The sequence below is a fragment of the Pongo pygmaeus genome, chromosome 19 (genome assembly GCF_028885625.2).
Source record: "Pongo pygmaeus isolate AG05252 chromosome 19, NHGRI_mPonPyg2-v2.0_pri, whole genome shotgun sequence".
NCBI classification, from domain to species: Eukaryota; Metazoa; Chordata; class Mammalia; order Primates; family Hominidae; genus Pongo; species Pongo pygmaeus.
In genome coordinates, this window is record NC_072392.2 from 2,765,318 (window position 1) to 2,786,697 (window position 21,380).

Consider the following 21,380-nt stretch of genomic DNA (forward strand, 5'->3'; position numbering starts at 1 on the left):
GAACCTGTCAGGCTCTCAATCCTTATTTGTGGAGTCTAATTGAAAATTCATAAAGGTATTTGGAAAAGAGCAATGACATTTTTTTTCCTGCCCAAATTTTGAGATAAATATTGGAGGGAATAAGGACATATAACCCCACTTTGGGAAAGGTGGGGGTCCGTGGTTTCAGGATGTTGTCAGCACCCCATCCAATCTTAGTTTGTTTCTTATCAAGAAAGGAAGCAATTTTCTCTACAGAGGTTCACTTGGCTGGAAATCATATTTGCAAGGCATAGAAGAGTCAATTAAATAGCAAGAGCCAATTTTCTGAGAGGTTAATACCTGGATCTCCATCTCCAAATAGGATTTCCAGCTAGGTGAACCTCTGTGAAGAAAATTGCTACCTTAATAAAAATCAGACCAAGATTGGGTAGGATTTTTGAATAAGATGACAACGGAATACAAAGATCTAACCCCCTTTTTCTAATACTGTATCCTACATTAGGACTGGAAATGCTGCTTCGGGGCTGGAAGCTAGAGAAAGATGCCAGGCACACAGCACGTGCTTTGATGGTTTTTTGTTTTTGTTTTGTAATCCATGGGGCAGTTAGGACTAAAAGTAGGTGAATATTGAGAGTTGAACCCCAGTTTCTCTTCCTTAGAAAGCAGTGTCGTGGCCGGGCACGGTGGCTCACACCTGTAATCTCAGCACTTTGGGAGGTCAAGGTGGGCGGATCATGAGGTCAGGAGATCGAGACCATCCTGGCTAAGATGGTGAAACCCTGTCTCTACTAAAAATACAAAAAAAAAATTAGCCGGGCATGGTGGCGGGTGCCTGTAGTCCCAGCTACTCAGGAGGCTGAGGCAGGAGAATCATCTGAACCCGGGAAGTGGAGTTGCAGTGAGCCGGGATCGCGCCACTGCTCTCCAGCCTGGGTGACAGAGCGAGACTCTGTCTCAACAACAACAACGACAACAACAACAACAACAACAACAAAAAGCAATGTTGTATGGGAATATATGAAGTTGAAGATTCTAGAAGAATCCTGTCCTCTTTAGGGTGAGAGTGAGCCCTGGAATAGACAGGGATCTTTCCACATAGAATTCCTTTCATTGTTGTGGGTCAACAGCATTGAAATCAGTGCCCCAGGAAGCCCAGCAAGCTCAAATGTGGCTCTCCCAGATAGAAAGCTAGTGGGTAGGGTGGTGACGAGAAGCCATACACCAGCTCGGAAGTTGGGCAGTCACATCGTGTACTTGGAGTGATTGCCAGGCCAAATTGGAAACCAGACATAAAAAATTGGCTCATGGTTTAGCAGCTTTGCCAGACACAAAGAAGAAATTATCCAGAGATGAAATTCCCCTGCTGGCAGTGACTACTGTCCAAACTTCTTCCTCATTCCCCATAGGCTTCTGGATTTTTTAATTGATGTCCCAAATTTATAACAAGCAGCTCTCCAGTCTAAGATCTAAGTATTCTAACAGCCTCTGTGTGCCATGAGAGTAGCCGAGAAGAATCTACCCACAGTTTGGAGACAACAAGCCTGTGTAGATTTCTTCTGTTTCAAGTTTGGATATAAAGAAGAAGAAATTTTATGGGTTTGTAAAAGAAGAGATTCTGCCTCTAAAAAAGCATAAACTAGTTAGAGAATAACAGAGTTTTGAAAAGTATTTACTTTTACAGAAAGCCAGGTGAATTTGAGAGATTTATTAACTTTGAATTTTCCACAAACCTCTGGAAAAAATACACACTAAGAAAGAAAAGATAGAGTGGGCCAACAGAATGGGAGGAAACAGTTGCTGGTTAAGTTAGAGAGATAATAAAATAAAAATGGCCAAAAAGAATTTTAAATAGTATATGAAGCAGTACAAAGCAGAATCTACTTTGTAGAAAATCCAGTTATTAATATGGGGAACAAGCTTAAGAAACTCTCACATAATTCAAAGGAAACACAACTTTAAAATGATGAGTGAGATGATGATGAATATGGAGGGTAGTGAGCAGGAATTACACATATGGATAATTGATGTTGTCAAGCTGATTGAAGACTTAACTCTGAAAATCAAAATGACTCACCCATTAACAGACAAAATCAATGAAAGGAAACTAATTGCTGGATGTACTTTGATGAAAATTTAGTATTTCATAGATATAAAGTTACTAGTGGTAGAATGGAAGCATTCCAAATAATAAAAGAAGACAAAGAAAACACACATGTAGAAAAAGAAAACAAAGGAATAATAAATAAATATGATAGAAGTGTGCGTACATATGTGATGATAATAAATATAAATGAGTTAAATTCAATTGTTAAACGACAAAGATTCTCGATTTGGGTCATCTCTCCAAAAAACCTACACAAATTGATCTATATTTTGTTAAAGAAAGTAACTCAGAATATTTGAAAATTGTTAAAAAAATTAGAAAAGTCAAATACAAGAAGAAAGCAGGATTGGCAATATTAATATAGAAAAGTAGAATTCAAGGCAAAAAAGCAATCAGTGTGATAAAGAGGGCTATTATACATCTTTTCATAAAAGGTAAAATCAATAATGATATTTTATATTGTCAATAGTATATATTATAACATAGTATATGTATATGTACACATGTATGTAATTATGGAAAAATTCACAGAATACAATTGTAATGGTAGATTTTTAACACACATCACTTGACATATCATTACTAGGGTTAGAAATGGCATTTATTCATCTCATTAATATCAATTATATACATATTTTTCTTTATTATATATATATATTTATATATATATATATATGTGTTTCTGTATCTAACTATCAGACTTTGATCCTCTAACAGATTTTGCTTCTTTTCAATTGCCTTTGGAATATTTACACAAATCGATTGCATAGTAGATCAGTGGTTTTCTGTGGACCTGCTACATCAGAATCATTTTGGATCTTTAAAACAAAGTAAAGCAAAAACAAACAAAAAAGCCCAACAAACAAAAACCAAAACCCAGACTTCCAGGCTCCAACCCAACCATTTGAAACACACACACACAATAAATAAATAAATAAATAAATAAATAAATAAATAAGATATGTAAAGATGTGTAAATGTACATATTCCTTTTTTTTTTTTTTTTTTTGGGGATGGAGTCTTGCTCTGTTGCCCAGGATGGAGTGCAGTGGTGCAATCTCGGTTTATTGCAACCTCCACCTCCCAGGTTCAAGCGATTGTCCTGCCTCAGCCTCCCAAGTAGCTGGGACTACAGGCGCATGCCACCACACCCAGCTAATATTTTTGTATTTTCAGTAGAGACGGGGTTTCGCCATGTTGGCCAGGCTTGTCCCGAACTCCTGACCTCAGGTGATCCACCCGCCTCTGCCTCCCAAAGTGCTGGGATTACAGGCGTGAGTCACCGTGTCTGGCCTAAATATATGTATTGTTATTTCCTTCCTTATTTCCACAGGATTCTGTAGAATTCTGTAACTTGCTTCTCCTAACAATATATCTTAGAGATTTTTCCGTATTAGCATATAGAGAATGTCTTAATTTATTTTACTGCTGGATAGTATTCCATTGCATGGATGTGAAATAATTTATTTAATACATACCCTGGGCCAGGCATGGTGGTTCATGCCTGTAATCTCAGCACTTTGGGAGGCCAAAGCAGATGGATCACCTGAGGTCAGGAGTTTAAGACCAGCCTGGCTAACATGGCAAAACCCTGTCTCTACTAAAAATACAAAAATTAGCCGGGCATGGTGACATGCACCTGTAACCCTAGCTACTCAGGAGGCTGAGGCAGGAGAATCACTTGAACCTAGGAGACGGAGGTTGCAGCGAGCCAATTTGGCGCCACTGCACTTCAGCCTGGGCGGCAGAGTGAGACTCTGTCTCAAAAAAAAAAAAATAATAATAATAATACGTCCCTTGTTAATGACCATTGCCAATATTTTGGTAACACAATAATGATTAAATGAATAACCTTGTGCAGTTTTTATGGATTATGATAGTTTCTCAGATGAGATAGCTAGGTTAAAACATAAATGCATTTGTATTTTGATAGATAACGTTAAATTGCCCTTTGTAGGGGCTGCATAAATTCGAACTTTCACCAGTAATGTATCAAAGTGCTTCTTATTCCAAAGCCTCTTCAGTAGAATGTATTGTCAAATACTTGGATTTTTGCCAATCTGATAGATGAGAATAGTATTTAGTGTTGTTCAAATTTATAATCTTAATATGAATCATGTTGGACATCTCTTCATATATTTAAGAAGTGCTTCTATTTATTTGCTATGAACTGTTTATAAGCTTTGCTTCTTTTTAAATTGGGCTGTTATTTAAGATTCTATTTTTTAAAATCTTGGCTAGGCACAGTGGCTCATGCCTATAATCCTAGCATTTTGGGAGGCTGAGGTGGGAGGATCACTTGAGCCCAGGAGTTCAAGACCAGCCTGGGCAACATAGGGTGACCCCATCTCTTAAAAAAAAAATTAGCTGGGTGAAGTGGCACACACCTGTGGTCCCAGCTACTCAGGAGGCTGAGGCAGGAGGATTGCTTGAGCCTGGGAGGTTGAGGCTACAATGAGCCATGATTGTGCCACTGCACTACAGCCTGGGTGACAGAACAAGACCCTGTTTTTAAATAAATAAATTAAATCAATCAATCAATCAATCAGTCAACCTATGTAACTAACTTACTTGTAGGTAATTATCGATAGCAGCTATAATTAGGAACTTCTGAACCACGAAGTAAATCTAAATACATTTCAAAGAGCAAGCTCTCTGCTGGATGTATTCACTTACAATTTGATGATAAAACTAGCAATTAATAACAAAATAATGATTTAAAAAACCCGCTAAACCACTCAGAAGTAAACAATCCCAATACTTTCTTAAGTAGCTTTTAGGCCAAAGGGAATAGAAGCTGCAGTTACAGAATATTTATAAAGTAATGACATTTATAATATTATACATAAAACCTATGGGTTGTATTCAAAGCAATACTTAGAAGAAAATTCATTACCTTAAATGGTTTCCTATTAAATAAGAAAAAAACTGCTGGGTGTGTTGGCTCATGCCTGTAATCCCAGCATTTTGGGAGGCTGAGGCAGGAGGGTCACTTGAGCCCAGGAGTTCAAGACCAGCCTGGACAATAGAATGGACCTCATCTTCACAAAAATAAAAATAATGATAATACAGTAAAATAAAAATAAGAGTGATATTTGTGAGTTGTTATTATTGTTAGCAACTCCTCCGTGTCTCATTTGCCTCATCTGTGAAATGATGATGGTAGCATGTACCTTGAAATTATTGCGTGCTTACATGTCCTGGTGAGTGAGGACCTTACATACTGTAGCTGCTCAGTAATGGTGGCTGCTATTATTTTTATCAATATTGTTACCTAAAGAAAGCCAGAGGAAGGAATTCACAAAGATTAAATCAGAAATAAATAAACTAGAAATAAAAAGAATTTGAGACTTGATAAACCTAGGTTTCTTTTGGAAGAAGCAATAAGATAGGTAACTAGCTAGTCGAATGTAGATGAGAGGAGAGAATAAGAATATACAAAATTAGTCATAAAAAGATGCATGACCACAGATGTGAAGAAGATTAAATGATTACTAATGGATGCTGTGTTCAACTCATGCTATTAAATTGCTTCTGTTTCTAATTTTATTTGAAACAGATGCCTTTCTAGGAAAGTATGCCAAATGTAACTTAAGATGAGGTAAAAAAGAAACCTGAACAAACCAGTAACTGTGGAAGAAATTGAAAAAGTTCTCAAAGAATTCTCTCTTCAAATGTTTCTAGATCTAGATGGTCTTGCAGGAAGGCGTTTTAAACTTTAAAGGAACAGATTTTATGTTATTTAAACTGTTCAAGAGAAAAGAAAAAAAATATGGAAAGCTTCCCAATTAATTTAATAATGCTTAAAAGAGCTTTATGGGCTGGGCGCGGTAGCTCACGCCTGTAATCCCAGCACTTTGGGAGGCCAAGGCGAGTGGATCACCTGAGGTCAGGAGTTCACGACCAGCCTGGCCAACAAGGTGAAACCCTGTCTCTACTAATAATACAAAAAAATTAGCCAGGCGTGGTGATGCACACCTGTAATCGCAGTGAGCCGAGATTGTGCCATTGCACTACTCCAGCCTGGGTGACAAGAGTGAAACTCCTTCTCAAAAAAAAAAAAGATCTTTCTGAAAAAAATCAGTCAAATGAGATGCAAAAAAAAAGGTAGGGGCCAATATTCCTCATGAATATAGAAATCAATGTTCTAAATAAAATAGCAGCCCCAGAAACTCAAATCTAAATAGACTAATAAGAGTAATTCACTATAGCCAAGAAAGAGTTATTTTACCAATGCAGGATGGTTAATATTAGGAAATTCATTCAGTGTTTGTTTACCCAAGGCTTAATATTTGCCAGACTTTGTCTAGTTGTAGAGATACTTTGAGGAATGAGTTCTTGTTACTTGCCCATAGAAAGCATTCAGTCCAAATGCACTGCGTTTTAGAGATTCTTGTTTCTGTTCTTGGTCTTATTCATCATCTTCTTCTTAGGGACATGGATCATTATAGGCTAGTGAGGCTGATGGGAGACGTAGGTGGTGAGGGAGAACTGAAGGCAATGTGGAGGGTATGTCTGAGTGTGTGTAGGGTTGATAAATGATGCTAGAGAAGTAAGAAAAGACTAGATCCTGTACCAATGATGTTTAGGAGCTCGGATTTTATCCTAAGAGTCATAGGAGAGGTACTGAAGGGAGAAGGTCATGATCAGATTTGCACAGCAGAATGATCACTCTGGCGCCGGGCGCGGTGGCTCACGCCTGTAATCCCAGCACTTTGGGTGGCCAAGGCAGGTGGATCACCTGAGGTCAGGAGTTCAAGACCAGGCTGGCCAATGTGGTGAAACCCTGTCTCTACTAAAAATACAAAAACTAGCCAGGCGTGGTGGGTGCCCGTAATCCCAGCTCCACAGGAGGCTGAGGCAGGAGAATCGCTTGAACCTGGGAGGTGGAGGTTATAGTGAGCCAAGATCACACCACTGCAATCCAGCCTGGGCCACAAGAGCAAGACTCCGTCTCAACAAACAAAAGGAAAACAGTAAAATTGTTGGAACTCAAGAAATAATTGTAGAAATAAACTTAACACATGGGATAAAATCTAGTCTGTTTAAATAATGAATTTATGAATTGGAAGATAGACTCAAGGAATTCCTCCAGAACACAGCACAGATCAAGAGATGAAGTATATAAAAAAGAAGATATGTGGATAATAGACTGGGAAGCCCCAGCATTTGTCACAAAGACATTCTAGAAGGAAAGAATAAACTAGTGAACAAATATCCAAAAAAGCATTAGCTGAGAATATTTCAGAATTGAAGAAAGCACACACCTTGCTGCTGAAAGTGATTTAAAAACAAAACAATACTTCTAGACATGTTGAAGTGAAACATCAGAAATAAAAGATTTTAAAAATTTAAAAGAATTTTAAAATCTGTCTGAGGATACAGACAAGATAATCTATGATCTAATGAGAACTAGGCTGAAAATAGATTTCTCCCTATCCATGATAGTTGTTAAAGACAATGGGGCAATATCTTTCAAGTGTTTAAAAAAAGAAGGGGCCAGGCGTGGTGGCTCACGCCTGTAATCCCAGCACTTTGGGAGGCCGAGGCAGGCGGATCACGAGGTCAGGAGATCGAGACCATCCTGGCTAATACGGTGAAACCCCGTCTCTACTAAAAATATGAAAAAAAAAATTAACCGGGCGCAGTGGCGGGCGCCTGTAGTCCCAGCTACTTGGGAGGCTGAGGCAGGAGAATGGCATGAACCCAGGAGGTGGAGCTTGTAGTGAGCCGAGATAGCGCCACTGCAGTCCGGCCTGGGCCAAAGAGCAAGATTCTGTCTCAAAAAAAAAAAAAAAAAAAAAAAGAAGGAAAATAACCCTCAACCTAAAATTCTATACCTAGAAAAGCCAAAGACAAAATAAAACTGCTTTCAGACATAAAAAAATGGAGGGAGTGTCCCACTCGGGCTCTTTCTGAAAGAATTACTGAAGGATACACTTCAGTCAAGAGAAAAGAAAAATCAGAAAAGATTTAATTAGAAAGTGACAAGAAATAGATAAAGTATGTTGATAAATTTAATTACTGATGGTAAAAAGTGGGTATTTTGCATGTTTAAAAGGAAGCTTGAACTAAATTTATAAACAAAAGTAGCAAGGACAATGGGAAGGAAAAAATGTTCAGTGGATAAAAGCATACTCTGTTGTTGCTTATTTATGCCCCTCAGGAGAGAGAATACAATCTTAGAGTTTGATGAAAAAAATATAAATAAGTGTATTGGAAGATACAGAAACACAGTCTATAGCAAATCAGTAGGAGATAAAAAGAGGATTAACAAAAAGAAAGCAAAAAACAAAAAATCAATTGAAGGTAGGAAAGGAAAAGAAAAAAAGGAAAGAAAACACAGGGAACAAAAAATATAAAATGATGGTTTAGTAATAATTTTAGGCCAGTCACGGTGGCTCACGCCTGTAATCCTCGCACTTTGGGAAGCCAAGGTGGGTAGATCACCTGAGGTCAGGAGTTTGAGACTAGCCTGGCCAACATGGCGAAACCCCGTTTCTACTAAAAATACAAAAAATTAGCTGGGCGTAGTGGCGTGTGCCTGTAATCCCAGCTACTCAGGAGGCTGAGGCAGGAGAATCACTTGAACCTGGGAGGTGGAAGTTGCAGTGAGCTGAAATCGCACCACTATACTACTCCAGTGGATGACAGAGCAAGACTGCGTCTCAAAAAAAAAAAAAAAAAAAAAAAAAAGAAAAAGAAAAAGTTTCAAATATGATAGTAATTGCAATAAGTATAAATAGATTAAATTAGCCTATTACAATACCAGCCTATCAGATTGAATTAAAAATATAGCTATATTCTGCTTATAAGAGACATACCTAAAGAAAAATGATGTGGAAAGATTTAAAATAAAGGAATGGAAAAAGATACGCTGGGAAGGTACCATGAAAGTTGGCATAGCAATAGTAATATCAGACAAAATAGAATTTCAGGACAAAAAGACTAGGGATAATGTACTCCTTTGTAACCTGGAATACTTCTTCCCCACTCCTGATGTTTCCTGTGGCTAGAGGGAATACTTCGGTGTAACACCCGGGCTCTCTTCGCCCTCCCTGGTGGGCATGTTTGGGAGCAGGAACTCACATGTGTAGCTGTGTTCCTTCCCCCTTTTCCTCTTGGACCGAGCTGCCCTGAGGGTGGTCTCCTGTGCAGTAAGTCTCACCTGAGCAGCTCCATGGGAGGGGGCTTGCCCCTGGCCCACACTGCCTGTGACTGGGTGGGTAAGTTGGGCTGATTCTGGTATTTAGTTAGACCCGTTTCATCTTCACACTAAGCTGTGTGCTCCCACGTGGTGGAGTGATTTTGACTCCAAACACCTTACTCTGTTGTTTGTTTGCTTTTGAATTTGTTCAGAAACTGGGCAGGGAAAGAGTCCTTCTTCTAGGTCCCCAGAGGCCTTGGCCTAGGTAATAATAAAGAGGGCACATTCTGTTCTTCATCACCCTGATGTTCCGTGAACATGCTCTGTTTACCCAGAATATCTAACAGTCATTAACTTGTACTTAATAACATGGTCTTGAATTTTAAAAAGCAAAACTGAGAGAAATAGAAGGAGAAGTGGATAAACACCAATTATAGTGGGAGATTTTGACAACATTGCTGAGAAACCAGTGGATTGAGCAGGCAAAAAATTGTGAGGCTATGGAAGACTTGAATGATACAGTTAACAAATTTGATCTTGGCTAGCATATATTCCTGCTCTTAACAGAAGAAAAAAATACATTTTTTCAAGCTCACGTGGAGTGGCAAAAAGTAAAAGTCCATGTATTAAAGTCAACAAATTTCAAATAATATCATTTAGATTATGTTCCTTGAATATAAGATAAATTATCAACAATTAAAATACTGGAGGGAAAGAAAATCTCACATTTGGAAAGTTAAAAACTTTAAAAAATAACTAATGGGCTAAAGAGGAAATCACAAAAGAACTGACAAAATATTTAGAACTAAATGACAGTGAAAATACTATGTATCAAATTGTGTGGGCTGCAGTTAAAGTGATATTTAGAGAGAGATGTATAGTTCTAAATGCAATTTAAAAAAAGATTAAATGAGTAAGTATGTAGGTCAGGAAGTTGGAAAAAGAGTAGTAGAAAAAACTCTGAAGAAAATAGAAGGAAGGAAATAAAAAAGGCAAGAACAGACTAGTGAAATAGGAAGCAAAAATAAAAAAGGATAGAGATAGTAAAAGAAAAAACTCAGTCCTACTAGATCTTACTAGTCTTTTCAAAGACTTTGAAAAGACTAGTAAGATCGATAAACCTCCAGCTAAAACTGATAAGGGAAAACAAGAAAAAGATACAAACAGGCCAGGTGTGGTGGCTCACGCCTGTAATCCCAGCACTTTGGGAGGCTGAGGTGGGTGGATCACCTGAGGTCACAAGTTCGAGACCAGCCTGGCCAACATGGTGAAATCCTGTCTACTAAAAATACAAAAAAATTAGTCAGATGAGTTGGCGGGCACCTGTAATTCCAGCTACTCGGGAGGCAGAGGCAGGGGAATCACTTGAACCTGGAAGGTGGAGGTTGCAGTGAGCTGAGATCCAGCCTGGGCAACAAGAGTGAAACTCCATCTCAAAAAAAAAAAAAAAAAAAAAAAAAGAAAAAGAAAAAAAGAAAAGAAAAGATACAAATAGTATTACAGCAGTAAAGGTAAGGACGCAATTAGAAACAGAGATGAAGTCTTCAGAGAATACCAAAAACAACTTTGTATCAATGTGCTTAATGAATGCTTTCATATAAACGTATAAATTACCAAAATTGACTCAATGAGGAGCAGAAAACCTAAACATTCACCACTAAAGAATTTGAATTAGTACGCAAAAGTATCCTCCTATAAAAACAGCAGGCCCAGAGATGTCACAGACTAGTTTTAGCAAACCTTTAAGGAATGAGAAAATCTCTTTATTATACAAACTATTTCAAAGGATCAGGCTGGGCGTGGTGGCTCACATCTGTAATCCCAGCACTTTGGGAGGCCAAGGTGGGTGGATCACTTGAGGTCAGGAGTTTGAGACCAGCCTGGCCAACATGGTGAAACATTGTCTCTACTAAAAATATAAAAATTAGCTGGGCGTGGTGGCGCATGCCTGTAATCCCAGCTACTCAGGAGGCTGAGGCAGGAGAATTGCTTGAACCCGGGAGGTGGAGGTTGCAGTGAGCCGAGATTGTACCACTGCACTCCAGCCTGGGTGACAGAGTGAGAGACTCCGTCTTTAAAAAAAAAAAAAAAAAAGGATGAGAAGCTACCCAGCAATTTTATAAGACTGGAATAACACCTTGATATCAAAACCTGGCAAGGGAAGCACAAGAAAATAAAAAATAGGTCAGTGTTGCTTTTGAACAGAGCTGTGAAAATCTAAATAAAATACAGTAGTCTCCTCATATTCGTGGGGGAAATATTCCAAGACCCCCAGTGGATGCCCGAAATGTCAGATAGTCCCAAACCTGATTGCCGTCAATGGAAACACATCTGTTTATATCTTTCACCCACACATGTCATCCTCTTTTCATCTTAGCTAAGCATTTATGCACTATGGCCATAACTTTTGCAGTCTGAGGTACAACAGCAAAACTAGCAATAATTTCTTTTTCCTTCTTCACAATTTCACACATAGAAAATTCATCCATACCATGGATCTCAGCAACCTTAGCATAGAATTTTTTTCTTTCCTTATTAAGAACTTTCACGTTTCGACTTAAAGGAGGCATTTAACAGTTTTTCTTTGTCATATCCGAAGTGCCAGCCTCACTCATGGGCCTTGCACTTTGGGGCCGTTATTAGTATGATAAGGGTGAGGGTGGCTTGAACACAGGCGGTGAGATACTGCAACAGTCCCTCCGATCACTGAGATGGCTGCTAAGTGACTGATGGGTAGGGAGCGTGTAGGGCGTGGATATGCTGGACAAAGGGAAAATGCATGTCCCAGGTGGATAGAGTGGGACGGTGGAAGATTTCATCATGCTATTCAGGACACCACAAAATTGAAAACTTACAAATTATTTCTGGAATTTTCCATTTAATATTTTTTTGGCCGTGGTTGACCACTGGTAACTGAAACTGGGGAAAGCAAAGCCGTGGATAAGGGGGACTGCTGTATTAATAAATTGAACTTGGCCGGGTACGGTGGCTCACCCCTGTAATCCCAGCACTTTGGGAGGCGGAGGTGGGTGGATCACCTGAGGTCAGGAATTCGAGACCAGCCTGGCCAACATAGTGAAACCCTGTCTCTACTAAAAATATAAAAAATTAGCCAGGCATGGTGGCAGGCACCAGTAGTCCCAGCTACTTGGGAGCCTAAGGCGGGAGAATCTCTTGAAACCGGGAGGCAGAGGTTGCAGTGAGCCAAGATCGCGCCATTGCACTCCAGCCTGGGCAACAAGAGAGAAACTCTGTCTCAAACAAATAAATAAATAGGCAACAAGAGCGAAACTCTGTCTCAAATAAATAAATAAAAATAAAAAATAAAAAATAAATTCAGGATATTAAAAATAATATGTCAGAAGTAAGTGGAGTTTTACCCATGGAATCAAAAAATGGCTCAACAGAAATGTAATTCACCAGGTCAACAGATTAAAAACCATATGGTTATCTCCTCAGATACAGAAAAGCATTCAGTAAAATCCAGCATTTTCATAATGTGCGAAATGAATCAGGGGATCAGGCTAAATTTAGACTCTCATGGTGAATCCCTTTATGAAGCAGATTCCATCCCATTTATATTTTGAGTAAACCCAGATTTTGAAATACTAGGTTTTCTTTTCATAAAGGTTTAATTTCATGACAAAACCCAAATATATCCAGAAGCTGTGCTCAGTTCTTTGGGAGAACACAAAAACCTCCAAACAAACCAAAAAATAATGGCGTCCTTATTTGCATTTCCCGTATTTCAGTGGCAGACAGATATATCAGGCGTGTTCTGTTTTTTTTTTTTTTTTTGAGGCAGAGTCTTGCTCTGTCGCCCAGGCTGAAGTGCAGTGGCACAATCTCGGCTCACTGCAACCCCCGCTTCCCGGGTTCAAGCGATTCTCCTGCCTCAGCCTCCCGAGTAGCTGGGATTACAGGCACCCACCACGGTGCCCAGCTAATTTTTGTGTTTTTAGTAGAGACAGAGTTTCACCATATTGGCTGGGCTGGTCTCGAACTCCTGACCTCGTGATCCACCATCTTTGGCTTCCCAAAGTGCTGGGATTACAGGCGTGAGCCACTGCCCCCAGCCAGGTGTGTTCTTTAAGTAGCCACCTCCCCAGCACGCCCAAGTAGGATTCCGTTTTCGCACCATGTGAATGTGGTGCCCAGTGTGTGGTTGGGCCACCTGAGGCCGATCTGGCCTCAGAGAGTCCTGAAGCCAGTGTCCTATGTGCTGTGATCTCGGCCACCTTCCTCGTTGACTGTTTCTTTTCTTCTTTTTTTTGAGATGGAGTCTCACTCTTGTTGTCCAGGCTGGAGTGCAGTGGTACAATCTCTACTCACTGCAACCTCCGTCTCCTGGGTTCAAGTGATTCTCCTGCCTCAGCCTCCCAAGTAGCTGGGATTACAGGCATCTGCCACCATGTGTGGCTAATTTTTTTGTATTTTTAGTAGAGACAGGGTTTCACCATGTTGGACAGGCTGGTCTCGAACTCCTGACCTCAAGTGATCTGCCCTCCTTGGCCTCCCAAAGTGCTGAGATGACAGGCACGAGCCCCGCGCCCTCACTGACTGTTTCTTAGGGATGTCCTTTTTTTTCCCATCTTGTGTAGGTCCAAACTGAAGACGGTACATGAGAGGATCCCCTTGGCTGGACTGAGCAAGCTTCCCAGTGTCCCTCAGATTGCAAAGGTGAGAAACCAACCTGTGAGAGACGGTAGCTTCCCCTCTCAGCCCAGGGCTGGCCTCTGGAGTGGGGGTGCAGGCGTATCCTGGCTGGGCTCAGCCCTTAGAGAAGGGGAGGCTGCTTTACTCTTTGGCCCTTGACGGCACTGATGGGGGTCCGGGAGGGCTGTGGGCAGATACCTCTGTCTTTCCTATGCCCTCCATAGCTCATCCTTGTTGCCAAGGCTGCTTAGGAACAGTATGCTGCATGGTCTCTACCGCCAGGTAGTTCACAGCTAGTTTGGGAGGTGAGAGAAATAGAAAGATGTGGCTGGATGTGCTGAGTGCTGTAGGACTTCCGTGGAGGGGTGGGGGCGGGGTGGCCAGGAGAACCTTCACAGCAGAGGAGAGGCCCGAGTTGGGCTGAAGGATGATCCAGATTGAGCACCCCCTTGAGTAAGGAGCCTGCGAACCTGAGAACTGAGTTAGCAAAGTGGGGTGAGCAAGAGAGTCAGCTGGGTTGGTTGGAGCCTCACTCTGGGAGCAGGAATGTCACAGAACTGTGCTGCAAACCTTTGGTGGCAGTTGTGGGCTGGATAGTTTTTGGCCTTGTCTTCAGGCCAGAATGGTGATGAGCCTCAGGCTTTGTCTAATCCCTTCCCACACTTCATCAGCAAACCCCAGAAAGGGTGGTTGACTTGCCTGGGCACATGTTAGTGAGCAGCAGTCAGAATCCCAGCCCAGGCCTCCTGACCCATGTGCCTCGCCCTCCCATGCTGCATTGTTGAGGTGGACAGAGGAGCCCAGATGTCCTCTACAGATATCATCCCTGACCTGCGTGTTCTTCTCCCTTCTCAGGCTTTCTGTGATGATGCAGTGGGACTGAGATTCAACCCTGTCCTGTACCCCAAGGTGAGGACCTTCATGCCTCCCAACATAGGGGCCCTGCAGCTTGGCAAGGATTTGCAGACCTGTGGCTCTTTGGGGAGTTCTCTGCATCATAGTGGGGTTTCGTGGGGTCTCCATAATAAGCTTCCGGGTCTCCCTCTCTCCCTGCCCACCCGTTCACAAACTGCTCCACTGGGAACCCATCCTCAGCCATGCCTAGGTCTCCAGCCCAGTTGAATTGGTCCCCAGGCTGCTGTGAAGGTGACAGAGGGTAGCAGTGTTGTAGCTTCTCCACCACACCTCAGTGGTACCTCCCTGAGGCCAGTGCTGGAGGTGGATGTGACTCTGTAGCTGGGGGCTGGTGCAGATCCAGTCTGCTGTCACAGAGGGGCGGGAAGTACAGCAGGCAGACGCTCACCAAGAAGAGAAAGGCCAGACAGCCGCCCCCCCATTGCCCGTGTTACTGCAGCTCTCAGGCCGTATAAGCCTCTGCTGCCTTCATTTATAAACCAGCTGGTTTTCTGATATCAGCTTCCTTTGAATTGGCCTGATACTGACCCCAGTTCTGATGTGGGGGTGTGAGTGGGAAGAAGAGCAATAATAATAAACCCACTGAGGAATAATTATGGCACGAGAGGACTGAAGTCACCCACGGACAGTGAATTGCTTGAATTTGGCCACAGGAAAAGACCCGGTGCATCGACTGCCTCTTCGTGGGCCGGCAGGCTCTGGAGAGGGACAACGGAAGCAGAGCCGTGCTTCTGAGCTTCTGCCGTGGGTCACGCTGCAGCAGCTGAGGCCTGCTGGGGCTGGCTCTGTCTATCCTCTGAGGCCCAACTCTGACAACCAGGACCCATGAGATGAAATGTCTGGTGAGGAAGAGAGGCCCCATCCCAGCAGAGACATCCAGAATCCCCTGGAACAAACACTCATTTTTTGAGACTGAGTCTCGCTCTGTCACCCAGGCTGGAGTGCAGTGGCGCGATCTCAGCTCACTGCAACCTGCACCTCCTGGTACAAGCGATTCTCCTGCCTCAGCCTCCCAAGTAGCTGGGACTACAGGTGTGCGCCACCATGCCCAGCTAATTTTTGTATTTTTAGTAGAGATGGGCGTTTCACCATGTTGGCCAGTCTGGTCTCGAACTGACCTCAGGTGATCCGCCCTCCTCGGCCTCCCAAAGTGCTGGGATTACAGGCATGAGCCGCCGCACCCAGCTGGAACAAACACTTTCAGTGTTGACGACTGGGCATGCTACTCTCAGAAGCAGCCGTGTATCCACCTGCAGTGGCTGAGCGAATGGCGGAGTCCTCTCCTGCGCAGAGCCTTTCGTCTTCCTTGTGCCTCTGTTTAGCTATTTTAGCATCTGTTGATACCACGAGTATGCTACGCTTCATTGAACATTTTCTCTCATTGAGACTGACCTCCCCTTTATAATTACAACTGAATGAGTGGGGTTTAACCAGACATTAAAATCCCATCACAAAGGTCTAACTTAACTGCAGGTTTGGCAATTTTGGTTGTCAAATCATAGCCACTGAGAGGACCAATGGTATTTATTTGCACAGTTCTCTCTATCACTTGGAAAGCCTCGGGCCTTGGTGATAATGGAAGAGCAGCTGTATTTTCATGTTTTCTGTATTTGAAGGACAGCTGAGTCCGGCTGGGATGTTCATCTGGCTGAGATGTGCACATGTGTGTGTTTTTAAAATTTGCAGAGTTTAGAACGTTCTTTGGAAGTTCTCTATGGCCTGGTGCCTCTCCCTGGCAGGGCAGCTGTTCCTCCCCTGTGACACCCAGGCAGGAGTGGAGGCTCCAGGGTCGGGCAGCAGCGCCTTCGCTGGGGGAGCTGCGAAGCGTCCGTTTCCCCAGACAGCTGACAGCTGAGAGCCTCACAGAGATACACAGTGTGTGGCAACCTCACACAGGCCGCAGATTCCGGCCAATAAGTTGTTCCGGGTTTGTTCTTCCTCTCGCATAACGTGTGGTTGAATCCCTCCTTTTTTTTTTTTTTTCTTTTTCAAATGTCACATTTAATGTTTTCACCACTGTCCTTCAAATCTACATGTGCAAAGTGACCAGAAAGTGCACCACGGTAATTGACCAGCCTCTGAGATCGAACCTTTCACACCAGTGCCTTCTTGGGCTCTTTTGACACTAAACACGTTTCTCATTTAACTGCATTGAAATGCTTCAGTTGGGTTGGTTCTCAGGAGCGTCATAAAAAACAAAACAAAACAAAAACAAAGATATTGCGCCATCTTTGTTTAGTAATTTAATGTTTGTGTCTTTCGTAGCAAATAATTACTTCATTGAAGTTAAAATTTCCAAACATAATTTATTAAGTCTTGAAATTCAGCTCAGATCACTCAAGTTGAAAGTACTCTGCTAAATACAAATAATTTAAAATAGCTTTAACAGTTAATTGTCCGTAACACACACCAAGGTTTTTTTCCTAGACCAATTGTAAGACGATCCATTAGTATTCCTTGTACAGGTGAAAAATGATACTCAATTTTCTTGTCTTTTTATTTTTAATGTAAAAGTTGGAAGGGACATTCAAATTTCAAGTCTCCACACTGAGAATCCCTCCTTTATTGCTGAGATTATCCCAACAGCTCCCAAATCTTTTCTTCCCCAATAGGCTGGTTCAGCTCTGATATTTCTGGAGGGTCATATAGATGATGATGATGATGATAGCTGCTCTGTGCTCAGTTCTTTCTTTTTGAATCTTCATAACTACACATCTCCATTTAACAGGTGAAGAAACTCAGCTCCAGAGAAGCAGCTCACTCAAAGCTACATAGGTAAAAACAGTGGATTCAAAACTAGAGTTTAGGCTGGGCGTGGTAGCTCACGCCTGTAACCTCAGCACTTTGGGAGGCCGAGGCAGGCGGATCACAAGGTCAGGAGTTCGAGACCAGCCTGGCCAACATGGTGAAACCCCGTCTCTACTAAAAATACAAAAATTAGCTGGTGTGATGGTGGGGGCCTGTAATCCCAACTACTCGGGAGGCTGAGGCAGGAGACTTGCTTGAACCCGGGAGGCAGAGGTTGGGTTGCGGTGAGCCGAGACCACGCCATTGCACTCCAGCCTGGGCGACTTAGTGAGACTCCTTCTCAAAAAAAAAAAAGAAACCCAAAAAAACCTGGAGTTTAGTTTTTCTGATCCCAGTCATCAACTCTATGATGCGTAACGGAAAATTAGATAGAACCAGGAGTCAGGTTTTTAAACATTTTCTCTTTGCATATTGTATTAGGGTATGTTCCTCCTTAGCATGGTCTCCTTAGAGACCTCTCAATTTATGCAGAGGGGATTGAAGTTTGGTCAGGAGCGGCGACTTGCTCAGACTCATACTGCTGATTAGAGGTGGAATTAGGACAAGAGTTATCCTTGCTGACCAGTTTTGGGGTTCTGGCTTCACTTTTTACACCACAGATTCAACAATGGGGTCAAGTAAACTGCTGGACACATGTGCCCGAGCCTTGACTGGCACATCTGGATGGGAGTGGAATGAGTGATACAGAGGTTTGGTTCCTACTGGGGAAGCCCAAGTTTTAGAAGCTAGCTGACTTTGGAGCTGCAGCCCGACTGTGTACTTATTATTTCTCTCCCTCCGTGTATGTGGATGTTTCATACCAGGGAACACATTCTCTCCCCAAATGGATGCTTCCCCTGCCATGTGCTTCCTCACTTGATTCCAAATTTAACAGATGTTGATTTTTTTTTTTCTTGCCACATTTTCCAGGCCTCCCAAATGATTGTGTCCTATGATGAGCATGAAGTCAACAACACATTCAAATTCGGAGTCATTTATCAAAAAGCCAGGCAGGTAAGCAGCACCATCCATACCGGTGACCGTATCCTGTGGTTTTTCAGTTAGGACTCTTTTTATCCCCACCCTGAACACAGGAGCCCTGACCTGCGTTCTGAAGCATTTGGAATACAACGGTCACATTGAAGGTATGAATTAGACTGGAGGTATGAATTAGGAGGTAGCAGAACTTTCCAGCAAGGCTACTTCCTACAAAAAGGCCTGCACGTCCTTGAACAGTGATGTCATTTTTTTCATATAGCAAATTCTCGTTCTTCCTGGCTGCCTCGTCTTATATGTATTTATGGGCTGCTGGTTATAAGAAAAACCAGACTAGGTCAAGGGAATGGAGGAGCATAGGCTGCTCTCTCCTTGCCCAAATTTCTCGCCACTGGGAATTAGTTTTTTCTCCCCAAACTTGAGTGATGTGATGGAGCCAGCTGGGTGCGTCTCTTCACAACTCTGTTCCGTGACATCACGTTGGCAGCTTGAAGTCAATCATGGTGGAAGTGGCGGAAGTATTTACACTATGGAAATTTGCAAACACCAGGATTTCTAGCTTCCTCCTTTGGAGAGCCAGTGACTCAAAATTTGCCAGCACACCACTGCTCAGCCTCTGTGTTTTGTAGCCCTCACACGTTGCTTTGGAGTTAACTGGCCAGAATCATGTTTCTCAAAGTGTGTTTCACGAATGCTAGTCTGATGGTGTACTCTGTGAATGCTAGTCTGATGGTGTAGTCCGTGAGCAAATGACCTGGGGAGGGGTTGTGACTTGTGTGGGAACCTTTTAAAGGCTTAAAGAACCCCCAAGGTAAAGGACTGTTTATAACTTTGTTGAACTTAGTGGTTTCCATACTTACAGACACAAACTTCCCATCTTCCCTACCTCTTTCCTGCCATGAACATTTATTAACATCCCAGGTAGAGGGGTTAGCTGAACACATTGTTTCCTCACCGAGGCTCTTTGAGAGGAAAGTTCCACACCCATTTCATCCTTGTATCATCTAAGAGCCTAGCATATAAATACACCACCTTCATGTAAATACACATTGTTATGTGAGTTAATGAATGAATAAAAATGCCGGCCCTACTAATGGCAGGTTAACAGTATCTTCTGGTATTATTTGTATTTCTTTGCATGATGGTATCTTTCTCTGTTAGACGACACCTGATGTTCTCATTTAGAGATATTGGACCTTAAAAGACATGCATTTGCTTAAAAATATTCTAATTAGATGAAGAGTTTAGGATCTGCAAGATGAACACTGATGAATCTTATAATTTAAGGGAGATTATTCAGGTAGCTACTATAATCATTTTCACATATTACATTTTTATTTTATACAGCTTTGCTAATAAAACCCCCTAATTAAAGTTCTTTGCTTGTGGAATTTACCAAAGCGGATCTTATAAGGTGATTATAATCCAATGTTCCAGCAAAGTTATAATTACTGAACATGAGCCATCCATCTCCGAGAGGGAGTCTGTGTATTGTTTATGTACCTGATGCTGCTGTGGGGGAAAAAGCCAAGAAGATAATTTTTTTTTTTTTTTTTTTTAAGAACCTAGGCAGATTGTTGTTTTGCAAACCTGCAGCTGGGGGATGTGTAATATGAACGTTTGTTGCATCAAAGCCCTGTGCTGGTCTCTGGATATAAAGGAGCCTCATCTAACTCTCATGTTTGCTGTGCACTGTGCTATGCACGCTGGGGGAAACGGTGATGACTAAGACCCCTCCCTGAGTGCACGGTCCAGCTCAAGGCCAGGATCAAAATAATGGCAATGCTACTACTCTCAGACTGGATGTGAATCTTGCAAGAGAAGTGCAGGTCCCAGAGCACACGCTGCATTGTTTTTCTAGTGGGAGATGTAGGTTGCCTGGAAGCAGCTGCTCTTCCACACTCTGGCCTCATGACCTGGGGCAAGTAGGACATGTGGCTAGAGTTGTGACGCCTTCATGGTGTGCTATATAGATCAGGGATTGGCAAACCTTTTTGGGTAAAGGGCCAAATAGTAAATATTTTGGACTTCACGGGCCTTGGAGTCTCTGTGATAGCCGCTCAGCTTTGCCTTGGTGGTGCAGAAGTAGCAATAGACAATAGATAAATGAGTTGGCCTGTCTGCATTCCAATAAAACTTTATTGATAAACACAGGCAGCAGGACAGACTCAGCCCACGGGCTGCAGTTTGTTGACTCCTTCTAGAGTGTGGTGTTTCCCAGCCTTCAGACATTCACACACCATATCCAGGACCTGTATTATAGCATTTGTTGCACCCTATGCCAGTGTTAAGATCTTTATCACACCTATTTTAACGAAATATTTTCTTTAAAAAGTTTTGTTTTAAACTTACATGCATTTATTTTATTTTTTTATTTTTATTTTTTTGAGACGGACTTTTGCTCTTGTTGCCCAAGCTGGAGTGCAAAGGCGTGATCTCGGCTCACTGCAACCTCTGCCTCCCGGGTTCAAGCAGTTCTCCTGCCTCAGCTCCCCTGAGCAGCTGGGATTACAGGCAGCCACCACCATGCCCAGCTAATTTTGTAATTTTAGTAGAGACGGGGTTTCACCATGTTGGTCAGGCTGGTCTCGAACTCCCGACCTCAGGTGATCCGCCTGCCTCGGCCTCCCAAATTGCTGGGATTACAGGCGTGAGCCACTGCACCCGGCCACATGCATTTATTTTTAAAGGAAATTTTATGTCACTCCTCTAACTGGAAAACCAGTATCATTTATCATGAAATGAAGGTAATTCTAAAAAAAAAAATACCATAAAAAACAAAATAAAATTATT

The 21,380-nt window shown here is 42.2% G+C and overlaps 1 protein-coding gene across 8 annotated transcripts in view; it reads left to right on the forward strand.

Moving 5' to 3' along the window:
• Positions 1-21,380, forward strand: part of RAP1GAP2 (RAP1 GTPase activating protein 2) — a 264,873-nt gene that overhangs the window by 194,673 nt on the left and 48,820 nt on the right. For all 8 annotated transcript variants that reach the window (XM_063655344.1, XM_063655341.1, XM_063655343.1 and 5 more), the window contains 3 exons: positions 13,835-13,913; positions 14,745-14,798; positions 18,522-18,605. In XM_063655344.1, the coding sequence (XP_063511414.1) occupies positions 13,835-13,913; positions 14,745-14,798; positions 18,522-18,605 (217 nt within the window). The remainder of the gene's footprint in view (positions 1-13,834; positions 13,914-14,744; positions 14,799-18,521; positions 18,606-21,380) is intronic.